General features: G+C 36.0%; 1 protein-coding gene across 6 annotated transcripts in view; it reads left to right on the top strand.

The window, feature by feature from the left end:
* Positions 1-13,588, top strand: part of srgap1a (SLIT-ROBO Rho GTPase activating protein 1a) — a 116,988-nt gene extending 103,400 nt beyond the window's left edge. For 2 of the 6 annotated variants that reach the window (XM_079873442.1, XM_079873444.1), the window contains exons 20-22: positions 4,904-5,041; positions 8,796-9,144; positions 10,870-13,586. In XM_079873442.1, the coding sequence (XP_079729568.1) occupies positions 4,904-5,041; positions 8,796-9,144; positions 10,870-11,256 (874 nt within the window). In that variant the 3' untranslated portion in view covers positions 11,257-13,586. Of the gene's footprint in view, positions 1-4,903; positions 5,042-8,792; positions 9,209-10,869 lie in introns of all 6 variants that reach the window. The other 4 variants (XM_079873443.1, XM_079873441.1, XM_079873445.1 and 1 more) reach the window with 4 other exon arrangements.

Here is a 13,588-nt window from a genome sequence, read left to right on the forward strand (position 1 = left end):
AGCATCACGTATCGCTTGACCTTCACATGAAAGTGTTGAAAAAGGGCAATGTTACAAGATTGCAAGTTAGCATGGACGCAATGTAAACAGGAGAAATAGTGAAAGCAAATGAAATAGTCATCATGTTTTACCTTGCAGCAGAAAAAATGTCCTTGCGATTAATTGTTTTAAATGTTGCTGAAGCATGTGTTGCATTTTGATAGGGTTGTGACAAAGAAGAAGAAGAAACCAAAAATGTTTGAACTTTAGTGTCACGTTCAATTAGGGATGCACAATTACTCAAAATATAACCAATTTGCTATATGGCTTCCTGCAATTTTAAGGAAATAATGCAAAATGCAGCACAGTTCTTTTACAGAGTGAAATCTTTTATCACATCTTTTATGTCTCAGTTAACAGTAAATGCATATTCTACTACTACTACTACTACTACTAATAATAATAATTAGTATTATTTTATAGTCCTATTGATATATAATCACAATATTTTGGGCTAAATTGTGCAGCCCTACAAACAAGCAAAGCAAACCCTGCTTAATGTGATTTTTCTAATAATAAAATATATTATTATTAAAATATTTTATATATATATATATATATATATATATATATATATATATGCATCACGTATATATGTATGTATATATAAAAAAAAAAAAAAAAAAATATATATATATATATATATATATATATATATATATATATATATAATATTTTAATAATAATAATATATTTTATTATTAGAAAAATCACATTAAGCAGGCCTACATTAAGTGTATTGGGCAATATTGAGTGCAGAGCTCTTTGGGACGAGCTCAGTGATACTGAATAAATGAATAAATGTGTTTTATTGGTATTTGGAGCTCATTTTGTTGTCTGACGTGAAATAATTTGGGGTCTTTAGCGACCCAGATCTATATCTAACACGAATGGATCTCTACCTGTCGCAATAATATGAAACCCTCCCGATATTAGTGTAACCAGTGCTCGAATTGAGTCAAGTCTTATGGGGGGTCCCCAAGTTTTTTTGGGCGGGGGGTTGGTTAGTCTCGCAATATACAATTTATACAAAATATACAATATATTTGATCATAATATGCATAAATATATACTATTTATTAAAAACGCTTGAATTCACATACATATATATATATATATGTATCTTCTTTTAAATTACTTACTTGAGTAATATGGATTTAGAGGGTGACAAAGCAGCAGACCCAAAAGGGCAGCTATGGCAAATATACCAGGGCACTACATATTGGCACTTGAACACCCGTAAAAGCAAGTGACTTCAAAATACATTGAAATGTCTCAAAAACAGTAGAAAATAATCAGATGGCTTCCAGACTCACTGGATGGTATCACTGTCAGATTCAACAGTGGCACAGGGATAATAATTTCATAATGTCTCCGAAAGCAGTGAAAAGAGAGCAGTCAGTAACTTCAAAAGGATATCTATCTTCACAACTTTTTTATTACTTAAACAGTAGCAAAAGAATGGAAAAATACTATCAGGCTGTAATGATGTAGTATGAACCCAGATGCGGGAGTTTTACTCAAAGAGTGCAGGGCAACTGGGCAAACAGGATACAGTATTTGGAATAGTTTATAAGTTTAACATAGGGATGTCCATGATTGATGTGACACTGTGATAATGTTTGTTCCAAAAGACTTGATTAAATGCATGAAACTTGTTTATTATAAATTGTGGCAAAACAGGCTGTCAGCCTGTGTGTTGGTTGGGATTTTTCAACTATTTCAGCACATACGATTTTTAAATAGTTACGTCCAGTAGGTGGCGGCAAAGCACTGTCATGAGTGAGTGAGTCAGCAGACTATTCAACCATTTCAGTGAAAAAGGCTGCTTTATTCATAAACAAACAATACTATGGCAAATTGGCAATCAAAATAAATCATTGCTATTTCAAGAGTGAATCCCGCATAAATGCGTATGTAATTCCCAAAACTTTGCCGTGTTTATACAGCCTTTGGTCCTAGCAGCATGAAAAACAAGTCATATACAAATAAATACAAATTCTGAATGGATATTAGAAAGCATAGAAAGCGCACAACGAACGAGCGCTCCCTTTATAATTACTAAAAATCTGTTATCCATCTTCATCGAGATCTCTAGCACTAGCACTCCTGTAGAACCAGGACTGTTAATTATGAAAAAAATAGTAACGTAAGCCTAAATGTTTCCAATATATAGGAATATAAAAGCCCCGACATGGAGTGGATAACTGTTAGATATAAAGTAGAAAGATATATAGCGAGAGACAATTACCCCTCAAAAAAGTCAGTAAGAAGCTTTCTCTTCCCGACTGCGAGTGGAGGTTTATTTTTCTCCATATTTTAAAAGCTAAAATTAGCTTCACCGGAGCGGCGCCAAACAAACAGTCCTGACTCCTGTCAGTCGACGATGTCATGCGCGCGCACAGCGCTCTTTAGGCGGGGCGTTTACATTTTAAAGAGACATGACAACTAGCCTATAAACACACTTAAAATAAATTATTGTAAATAATCAATTCACGATATTTACTGTATCCTTTGCATGCATTTATTTTGATTTGTCATTATTATTTTTACTAAAATAAAAATATCCGAGGGACCCCCCTAATTCTATTTTTTACTTCTTATGGGGGGTCCCTAATACCTTATGGGGGGTCCCGGATCCCCCCAGCCCCCCCTCAATTCGAGCACTGAGTGTAACAATTACAGAAGAATAAAATAAAGCATATTTTGTTACCTTTTGGAGATTGGAAGGGTTCAGTTTGAGCAGATGTTTTATACCATCATCACTGTCCTCATCAGAGCTCATTTCACAGTACATTCAGCATCTGGCTTATATTCACGATCTCGAACATATTCTCCAAACTCAGGGTGTCCGCGGATCCTTAAGTCTTAAAAAGTCTTAAATTAGATTTTTAAAATTTAAGGCCTTTAAAAGTCTTAAAAAGTCTTATTTTTACTTATGAAAGGTCTTAAATTTTAGATGGCAATTTGACTTAAACATATCTAAATGTTTTCTAAATTAGAACCATCTAATTAGCGTACTTTTTTTATTTATTATTCTTTCTTTGTGGTTCACGTGACATTTCGCGTCATTCGCGGCAGCGTTACGTCCATCTCCTGCAGACCTGCACGCGCGAAACAGGAGGAGAGAATGAGAAGTGAGTTGGTAAACGTCAGTTCAGTTCTAAGTTCAGTCTTTATGTTCGTAGTGGTGTGCGATGTGTATTGTCTATTATTATGATATTGTAATCATTGTTTTAACGATGTACTGCGAGCTGACATCGCTTTGGTCTCGTACTCACTGCGTGATGAGTGCAGTTATAACGTTAGGTAGGCTATGTTCCCATGAGTTTTTGTCTCATATCATATTATGTTGTTATCATAGACCTACAATATCACATCAGCAAGACTTCCGTTTTCCCGTGCACAATTGCAAATGTGATTATTTATTTATATAACAGTAATTAACAATAAATTAACATTGTGATTTAAATTTTATAAACAGTAGCCTATTGTCAATATTGTTTGTTTCCCCTTTATTTCGCTGACGAGAATTTCAAATTGAAGCCATAGCAGAGCCTCAATGCAACAGACAGCGATGAGTTTTTGACTGGAATCCGCGTTTTGAACGAATCAATTTAATGATTCAATGAACAGTCACTTGCTTCCCGAATGAATCAGCCGTTTGAACGAATTGGTTGAATGAATGACTCCCTCAACTCACTTATTAAAACAGTGACTTGCCGCCACCTACTGGCAGCTTTAGTTTCACATTTAGAGTACTTTTTAATTAGAATGTTAAAATTAGAAATCACAGTTCATATTTAACAATCTCATAGCTTTATTTATGCAATTGTAAATGCAGTGTAAATATGCACAATAAATAAAATGTAATGCCAGATCTGATGCCGCCACTGTGTCACCTCTGCACTGCAAAGGTGGATTTTGATTTAATGATTTAATTTGACTGGTAACAGTGGTATTGTGTAATTATTCTAATATAATTTAATTTAAATGTTAGAATTTGACATAAAAGGTGATGCATACATCTACAAATGTCAATATAGAGATGAAAATGCCACTGGAAATCAATTTAAGATGGCAAATATTACCCCTTAATAAAAAATGTTAATTTTTGTTACTATTATCTAATTATTACCCTCAAAACTTTGAAAATATCGATCGAGACATATTTTGTCAATATTGCACACCCCTAATGCATGGTATTAATTTTGATTTCTTCGGGTCTTAAAAAGGTCTTAAAAAGTCTTAAATTTGACTTTAAAAAATGTGCAGAAACCCTGAAACTATCATTTTCAGCATCTTCAAAATCAATATTTTGATCGCTGACAGCTTCCTCAACAGATCCATCAAGTGACAGTGACTCTAATATTTGAATGCGTTGAGGATTTGCTCTGCAGAAAATCGCTGAGCCATTTTAAGTTTTGCTGATGATACTTCCTATTCTTTTGTTTTCTGCCTGCGGTAACTATGAGTGAAACGTCACTTCATCATTGTGTATCAGACATCGCCACCTTGTGGAAAAAAGGCGGATTGCATTTTCTTAGTCATAAAAGATTCAATTATTGTTGTGCAGTAAAATTATACTTAAAAATATTTTATAATTTTATAATACTTAAAAATACTTTATAATTGTATTATTTTTTTTCTTGTTATATTGTTTATAATGAATTGATTGAGGAAAACTAAGAAGGTTGATGTCTAACTTTAAAAAATAAATGAGATGGGGGGGGGGGGGGGGGTAGTGAATGACGTCCCGGGTCACTAAAGACCCCAAGGTATGCGTTTAAGGGTTAAATATTAAACTAAGCTAAATGCTTGTGAATATTTTTTTTTTTTTACTACTTGTGTGCTGTTTTGACAGGGATGACACATTCTCTGACACACTCAGTCAGAAGGCAGACAGCGAGGCCAGCAGTGGACACGGAGGAGAGGAGAAATGCTCCACTAGAGACATTGGATCTCCAACAGACAGCAGAATACCTGATGCCTACATCAGCAGGTGAGTGAACAAAAACTTCCCAGAATTCCCCTTGCTTCAAGACATTGAGTGTATTCAATAAAAGGCAACAGCACTTTAAAAAGTGATCAGATGACTTAACTTAAAAAAAGAAGTATGGAAACCCATTGCCTTAAAATTATTAAGTAATAAACTTCATGCGTAATTGAAAAAATTAAGTTATGTGAACTTGACAATTAACTTTTCAATTACGCATGAAGTTTATTTACTTAATAGTTTTAAGACAACGGGTTTCCTCGCTTTTTTAAGTTGTCAACTTATCCCTTTTTACAGTGAGGCAATTTAATGACAAACATCAAACAATCAAATACTCCTTAAGTAACGAGAACGAAGAAAGAAATGCCCAGAAATCCCAGTGTGGGTTTTTTTTTCTTGAAGTTTACTACATCAGTTTTTTATTCTGTTGATTTGTCTTGTATTCATTTGCTCTCTCCCCCCTTTCATTTGCTCCATCCCTCTGTGTTGTGCTGCTATGTTTCCTGGCTCTTAAATCTTTCAGTGCATTTGTCTTTATTTAGATGTCCTCCTCCTTCCATATGTGCATTTATCAAACATACTGAGGATAGCTTCCTCTGCAACTGTAAACCCAATGACATTATGGCAATCAAATTATAAAGTGTTGATCTCCAAAGACAAATGTTCTTTTTGATGTGTCAGCGCTATTCCTAGCAGAGGAGGCGGGTGCTCAAACACATGAACTCGGTACTTATTTACATCCAGTTTGCCAGAAATCTGGATAAGCGGTGAATGTTAGTGTATTGCAATGTGTTAACAGACCCATGCAGCTGACATCTGCGTCGTAGAAATGAAAGGACTCTGATACTTAAATGTTAAATGGTATTCAATATGAATTTGAATAATTTCTAGTCATTCTAAAGCAGTATTAGATGGCTTTCCATAAAAACCACCAGTTAATTTCTGTGTTTTCACGACTTGACTCTCTTTGGATACTCTACTGATTTCATGCAGCAGTGCACCATTGCGTCGCCCCTTGTTTTAGTGCAGTGCAGGTCGCTCTCTGCTGGACAAATACCTCTACTGACGCTTTAGATAAAATAGCATACAAAATCAATTCAGTTCTTCTTAATATGGTCACTATTAGCTGCACAGTTACATAATTTATGAACTCACAGATTAGCATCTCATTACTGATTACCATCTATCACGGACTGTCAAAATGATTCTTTGAATCACATTACGAGAGCTCATTTGAAAACATTACGAGAGCTCATTATGTACAAGTTAAGAGGCAACTTATGGTTGAACACTTGTGCTAGAAATACTCCATTTTAGTAATTGAAATAATTTATGGGTGTTTCAACTATGCGCACTTTCGTCCTTAATACACACATTTCACACTTACTAGTGGATATACTTGTATTACAGGACAATAATGCTTTTTCCCCCGCAACTGTCTTTCCACCAGTGTTATTTGTGTACTATTATAGTATTTATTCATATTTTGATTTAGCTTTTTTTATATTTTCAGTTTAATCTTAGTTTTTGTAATTTTGTTATGTCTTTTTTTGTCATTAAATTTTATATATATATATATATATATATATATATATATATATATATATATATATATATATATATATATATATATATTTCTAATTGGCTTTAATTCATTTGTATTTTCTTTTAGTTCTTTTAGTACTTTAACTCAAAGATATTTATTTCAGTAAGTTGCAACGTTTCTATCTTAAGTTAAACTTAAACATTTTATTTTAGCGTTATTTCAGTTTCTAAAACAATTTTTGTAACTCTTTCCACCACATCTTCCATGTCTAACCGCATCTGTGTTTTCAAAGTTTTTGGAAGATTCTTTAGTCTTGCTGAGGCTAACATATTGTGCGCTCTAAATAAGCCAAATTAACTAATATTTTTACATTTTTTTCACAGCATAATTACAGCTTGATTGGAAATGACACACTACATTAAGTTTTTTGCCAGTATAATTATCAGATATTCTTTGCTTTCTTTCTCTTAATCTCTTCATTGACAGAGTTGTCTCCTTGATAAACACGAATATTAACTTTTCAAAAAGTTATTAGAGGCAAAACTGTTGAAATTGATATTTTGGCTTTACAAACTTCCTTTGGTTCCCATATTTTAATCCTGACATCAAGCATCTTCTCTGAGAAGCGCTTTTAGTTAATACTGTAAGATCCACAGACATCATACATCATTATGACTTCTGTCAAGCTGGTTCCTGCCAGGCCTCTTGTAATGAATATGCAGAGTAAGTCTTACCACAGATACTCAGGAGATGCCTCTGACACCGATGCTAATTATGCATGAGCACTGAAGGTTAGCGAACACCTGATGTTGCCAAATGCAGCATGTGATGACTAGCAACATGTTCAAACCATGTCCACCACTTAAAATTAAAGGGGTCCTATTATGCTTTTTTACATTTTCAACTCTCTTGAGTGTGTAATGTTGCTCTTTGAGCCTGAAAAAGGTCTGCAAAGTTACAAAGCACAAAGTCTACTCCAAAGGGAGTTATTCTCTTTATCAGTACAGGGTTTTTCCTGGGTCAAAATGGCCTTCGGTGGTGGTGGATAACAGGAACTTTTATGACATATCATAAAACAAAGTTCTTAGAACTATTTTATATTTAAAAATCTGTAAATTTATGTGTAAAAAGTGACTGATTTGAAAAGTTAGTAATAAAATAAACTACAAAGTAACACATTACACATAACAGATCATGCATAGATCATTTGACATACAATATCAGATTGATTTGTTCTGTCCTGTGCTATATTTATCATTGTCAATCGGATTCAATCGCGTATTTAAATACGGTTGTCAATCCAGAAAATTTGCAATGTGTAGTTGAAAAATGTATATTATGTACAGAAAGCGAGCAAAGATCGCTTCCATTGAAGCTCAACGTGAGGTACACGAAGCTGCACATTTGTGAAAAGTCCCGTTATAATCAATGAAGCTGTCCTACGCTGTGCAATGAATCTCTTATTGACATCGTATTTATACTGATACTGATACTTTGAGCAGTATTGAGCGGATTCTGATTAACTTATACACATCTGATTGGCCATTGCGTTCATGCACTCAAAAGATACGTCTCTGATTGGCTATAAAGCTCAACGCTGCAAAAACACGTTGTTTATAGAAACTTTTGACGCTCTTCACAGATTGCTTACACAAACACTCACAGGAGCATTTTAAAGCAGCCGGCTATCACCGGATACCAGCACCGCAGAACAGCAGGTATAGTCACATTAAATGATCAGATAAATCGTTGGCAGGTCAAAGTCTATTCAAAAAATATTTTCAATGCGGGGAAAAACCATGCAGTAAGAACTGTGTCTGAACTCCCTGAAACGCCTCGATTGTAGTCTTGAGGTTTCTTCTGGGAACGTGCAGGTCACAATATTCCTCATTTAAATAATTCTCACCAAAAAAAGGGGGACAATGCCTAGTTGAGTTGCGTTAGTAGTGTATTGGAACTCACAGTTATTACACTGTGCTTTTCAGAAGGACGGCTTCAAAATGACAGGAACTAAACAGTGCGTTACAGACAGACTGGGAAGAGAGGTGCTGCAATGATATAAAATATGTGGGAAAATGTGTTTTTTGGACATTCAAGAATGAAAACTTATTAAAAGAGCATAGTTGGTGCCCTTTAAGCTAAAATGCCATCTTGGTATAGAAACAGATTCATTAGACACTTTAATGTTATCTTTCTTTCCATTTTGTTTAGCAGGCACAGGAAGAGAAGTGACCCTCCATCCCGTAGGCCACCAGCTCGCCCCACTGACGCCCACTGCATGGTCCACCCCTCTCAGGGCCACCACGGTAACCATAGCAGCCACGGTAGTCACGGCAACCCAGATTTGGGATCCCCGGCGATGGGCCACTATAGTCCGCGGGATCTGCTTAGAGGAAGAGGACACATGCCCATGGACAGCCCCGAGAGACGCAGACGGACCGGCCACGGCAGCCTGACCAACATCAGTCGGCACGAGTCCATAAAAAATATGGAGAGCCCTCCCATCCGAAGGTCCACGTCTTCAGGCCAGTACAAGAGCTTGGATCCAGAGAGCATCGCACAGGTCAGCGGGAGGCAAGCGACGACGCCCCTCACACCATGCGCAGCAGGCCCAGCCCTGTAACATAGTCAGTTACTGCCTCCTGTTACTAATGACTAATGCATATCTGCAACACTTATGAAGCACAAGCAGAGAAAAAAATCCAATTTAAATGTGCTGTGAGCCGATGCTTCTCAATCTTTTTGGCCCTGTTTACACCTGGAAACATCTGTATTAAGATGCGTTTTTGGTAAATCAAGTGAACAACGCTAAATACAGGTGTAAACGGGGTCTAAAACGTTTCGAGCTTGTCCACTTTCTACAACTTCCAGGGGTAGTCGAAAACTCATTGACTAGTTTGTTTTCGTAGTGTAAACGCTTATGTGGTCAAATGCGTTCGAACAGCCACAAAAGACCACCTACTGACTTAATGCGTAAACATCGTGGGAAGAGTGATAGACGGACGAGATTTAAACACTAAGTTTGGTTTGAAGACCATTCCTGATTTCTAAAACGCACTTAACGCGTTCGCCGTGGTCTTGTGGCTATCCGAGCAGAAACGAAATCTGCAGCTCTCTATGTTTTTCCGTCATCTCTGGTCATCCATTAGATGGAAAGGCCCATACACTTGCCCATAGACGCTCCCCTCAAAGAAATCAGGACACCAATGTATGTCCCTCTTCTACTTGTGATCCGATCGACCAAAACGTATTCTAATACTAGGTGTAACATACAGTATAAAACAGGTCCTTTGACTCCCCCATTCTGAACATCTAGGCTAATACTGTATATTTCCTTGTTTGTTAATAAACTTTATTTACAGAATCTTGGTGTCAGTAGATTAAAATAACTTACCACAATTCACCTATTGTGATGTTTGATAAACTGAATGTTCTTTAGGCTTCTCACTAATTGATTTACATGATTTTTACAAATATTTTTGCTCTCAAAGATCAATTTCTACCCAGTAAAATGATTTAGATATTTATATGAATTATAGAAATGTCCATTACTTTATATTTAAATATTATTTTAAATAGGTTTGCTGAGACCCTAGTGAATTTACGTTAACTTTCCAGTCATTTGTGATTATTACTGAATAAAAACTTACTTAAAAATATTTTTGTCCACAAAGAGCATTTTCTACCCAATAAAATATTTTAGGGATCAATTAGAAAAAAAATATTTTCGTATTCAGTTTATATTTTCTTTGAATGTTTTTCTAATTTAAAAAAATATATATTTTTAATTTTATTTTAGGTATAGTAATCAGGGGAAGGGGATAAATTAAAGAATTTGTTTTTTAAATTTTTTTTATTGATTATTTTAAAACTTGTTTTGTCTCATTTTAAACCCTTGGAAGTTTTCTGAGGCTCCATAATGAAACTACCGAAATACCAGAAGTTAGTTTAATTTAAGTAAAAATGGCTTTACAAACAGTTCACACACATTCATTCTGCTTGTGTTTCATCAATAAGGCCTATTTTCATATTTGAAATAGTTCCGTAACAAAGATGGTTTTATTGAGTCCAAAAAAACCTTGATGTCGCACACTAAGAAGTATCCTCATGGGTCTCTTTGTTTAATACTAACAATCTGACCATGTTATGAACACATATTGTAAGTACTTTTTATTTTATCTCACTAGATGTGATGTAGCATGTTGTCTGCATGTATTGCCATTTGTTTGATGTTTATATTATAATTTCGGCCACCTACACACTCAAATTCACTGTCTCTCTCCTGTAGGACATAGAGGAGACGATGAACACTGCTCTGAATGAGCTCAAGGAGCTGGAACGGCAGAGTTCTGCTAAACACGCTCCTGACGTGGTGCTGGACACCCTGGAGCAGATGAAGAACGCTCCCACGCCGGCCAGCTCCACCGAGTCCCTCAGCCAACTGCACGGGCTCCTGCTCCGGCCCGCCCCAACGGAGCCGCCCATGCGCCGCAGCACCAGCTCCTCTAGCGATACCATGAGCACCTTCAAACCCGCCGTGGCCCCGCGCATGGGGGTGCAGCTCAAGCCCCCCGCCCTGCGGCCCAAACCCATGGTGGCGATACCCAAGACGGGAGCGGCGCAGCATCCGGCGCCCCCTCCACAGGATCCACTGGACAAATCCTGCACCATGTGATTAACTGTGTGCATTCAGAGCGACAGTGGGGAAACAATGTCAAATTAGGACCATTGCAGTCAGAGCCAGGTTTTTAGTGGATTTTAATGCCATTGAACATTTCACAACATTTCATTCGCTTTAGAGAGTGGACTAAAGCAAATATAAGTAACTAAAGATACTAGAAATGGTCAGCATTAATGAGGTGTTAGTTTAAAACAGTGTGTGTATAGAATTCCAACACTATTTTAGGGTTTGTTAATAAACTAGAATAACGTCGGTTACTAAGCATGGTTCAGAAGAGTCACTTAAACAGGTGTTTACTATTTCAGAGTTCCGTTTTCTCTCATGACCTGTTTAGCGAATTCAAACGGACATTCTTAAATATATTCGAAAGACACCTGCGACTAACAGAAAGCTATTTATGTGTATCCAAAAACCGTTTGCATGCTTGTCCGACACCTTATTTGTTTCCGCAATACTCTGTGTGAATAGATTAAATGATATTAAAGAAAGCAACAAATCACTACAGCTTCCTATATTCTTAGGGTGACTTTTTAAATATCAGCAGTTTACATCCACTAGAAAAACTGTTAAATGTGAATTATACCGAAACTAAGCAGGGTCTTTGGTTTCTCTGTTTACAGCATAAGGATTGTGGGAAATGTGTCTTTACATCTCAAGAGTGTTTTCTGGTCACGACTCTTTGAAGTGACGATGTGTGGAATGTTGAGGTTGGAAACGCACTGCCATATAAGGGCATGTGATGTCACATCTTTTGCCCGCCCTGATTGGCTGTTGATGTTGAATGATTCTAAGTTGAATTAGCAAGGCTTTGCTTTGAATATTATATTTTTGATAGTAATATTTGAATATATGCCCAGGGAGTTTGCGTAAACCACATCCGCTTACTTTTTTTTTTTAAGTACTTCACTCAGTTTCTTCTTTAGAATGAAAGAAATATATATTGTGTATATAAATGTACATCCACTAAACCTTTTTATTTTTATTTTGTGGGTCTTTTATGTGCGTTACCTTCTCCCAGGCCAATTTGGAACAACTGCTCACTATAAACATTATTTTTTTAGTATCTCTCTGCTTAATTAGATGTAATCTGTGAATAGTAAAGTCTAGCTGCCAAAAAAAAGTAAAGTTCTTCAAGTGCTGCTTAGAGTTTGATGCGGATAGGCTACGAGAATCATTTCTTTGTCTGCTTAGCTGTCTAAAACCCTCGGCTCGGTTCTACCCTATAAGCATGAACGATAATCCTTTTAGTTGTCATATGCAAGTGCATTTCTAGAAACTTTTAAGGCAATAATTCTTGTTGTTTCACCAAACAAGGGAATGATGCCAATAGCCATGGACTCAGAGACTGTTACAGCAGTACTTTCGTGAGATAGTGCTGTTTCTTATGTGTGCTAGTGGCCCATTAACCCTTCGTAATAATGTCAATACAGCACCACACCCAAATGAAGTCAGTCACATGACATACCCAAAGACAAATAAATATGTATAGCATCAGTCACTCCAGTGTATTTGCACTCCAAAATTAAAAATCTGGGATTTCTTATACAGTATATCAATCTTATGTTATCTGTGCATCAACATTCACATTATTATGACAGTTTGGCAATAGTTTAGTGTTACTCGTACTGTATTCACTGATAAATATACAACAGTTTACTCCTATTTAGGTAGAATATGCTATGAAATATGTTTGGATGATGTTATGAAATTGTCCATCGCTGAACCAAGGGGAGGAACTTTAAGACAATATAAGCAATGCCTGTTTTTAAACATGTAAAAGGAACATACTAAAGCCTTTTGATTACCAATTTATATTGAGTGATATTAAAAACGATTACAAAGTGTTTTCTTATTTTCTTTTATTTTTTAAGAGTGTACATTACGTTGATATTTGAGATCTTATGTCTCTCAGCTAAGCCTTGAGAAATGTTCTCCCTGCAAAACTACACACAGTAGCAAAATCTCTGTATGTATTTCATTGCTGTTTTATCAGTGTGTCCATGTACATCTCTGTACTATGTACTTGTGAAAGTGCCTTTAAAACTGTTTTAGAGGAACTTCATACAAACGTCCTCTGTGCCGTGGCATTCTTATTTCAGATCCAGTATACCGAGTTTGCTAGGGATTACAGTAAATAAATTATTACTAACGTTGTTCTGTTTATTAAGTTGTAAGAATGGTCAAATAATAAAGATACTGCTTAGCCATTGTGACATTGCACTTTTATGTAAGACTGTATATTTGGCATGTAACATCCTAACAAGTTGTAGAGCTTTTGGAGGACTGCTCAGTCTTTCTAATAAAGAACATAGTTTGGTCAGTTCAC

Source organism: Squalius cephalus (assembly GCF_949319135.1).
Source record: "Squalius cephalus genome assembly, chromosome: 6".
In the NCBI taxonomy this organism is placed as follows: Eukaryota; Metazoa; Chordata; class Actinopteri; order Cypriniformes; family Leuciscidae; genus Squalius; species Squalius cephalus.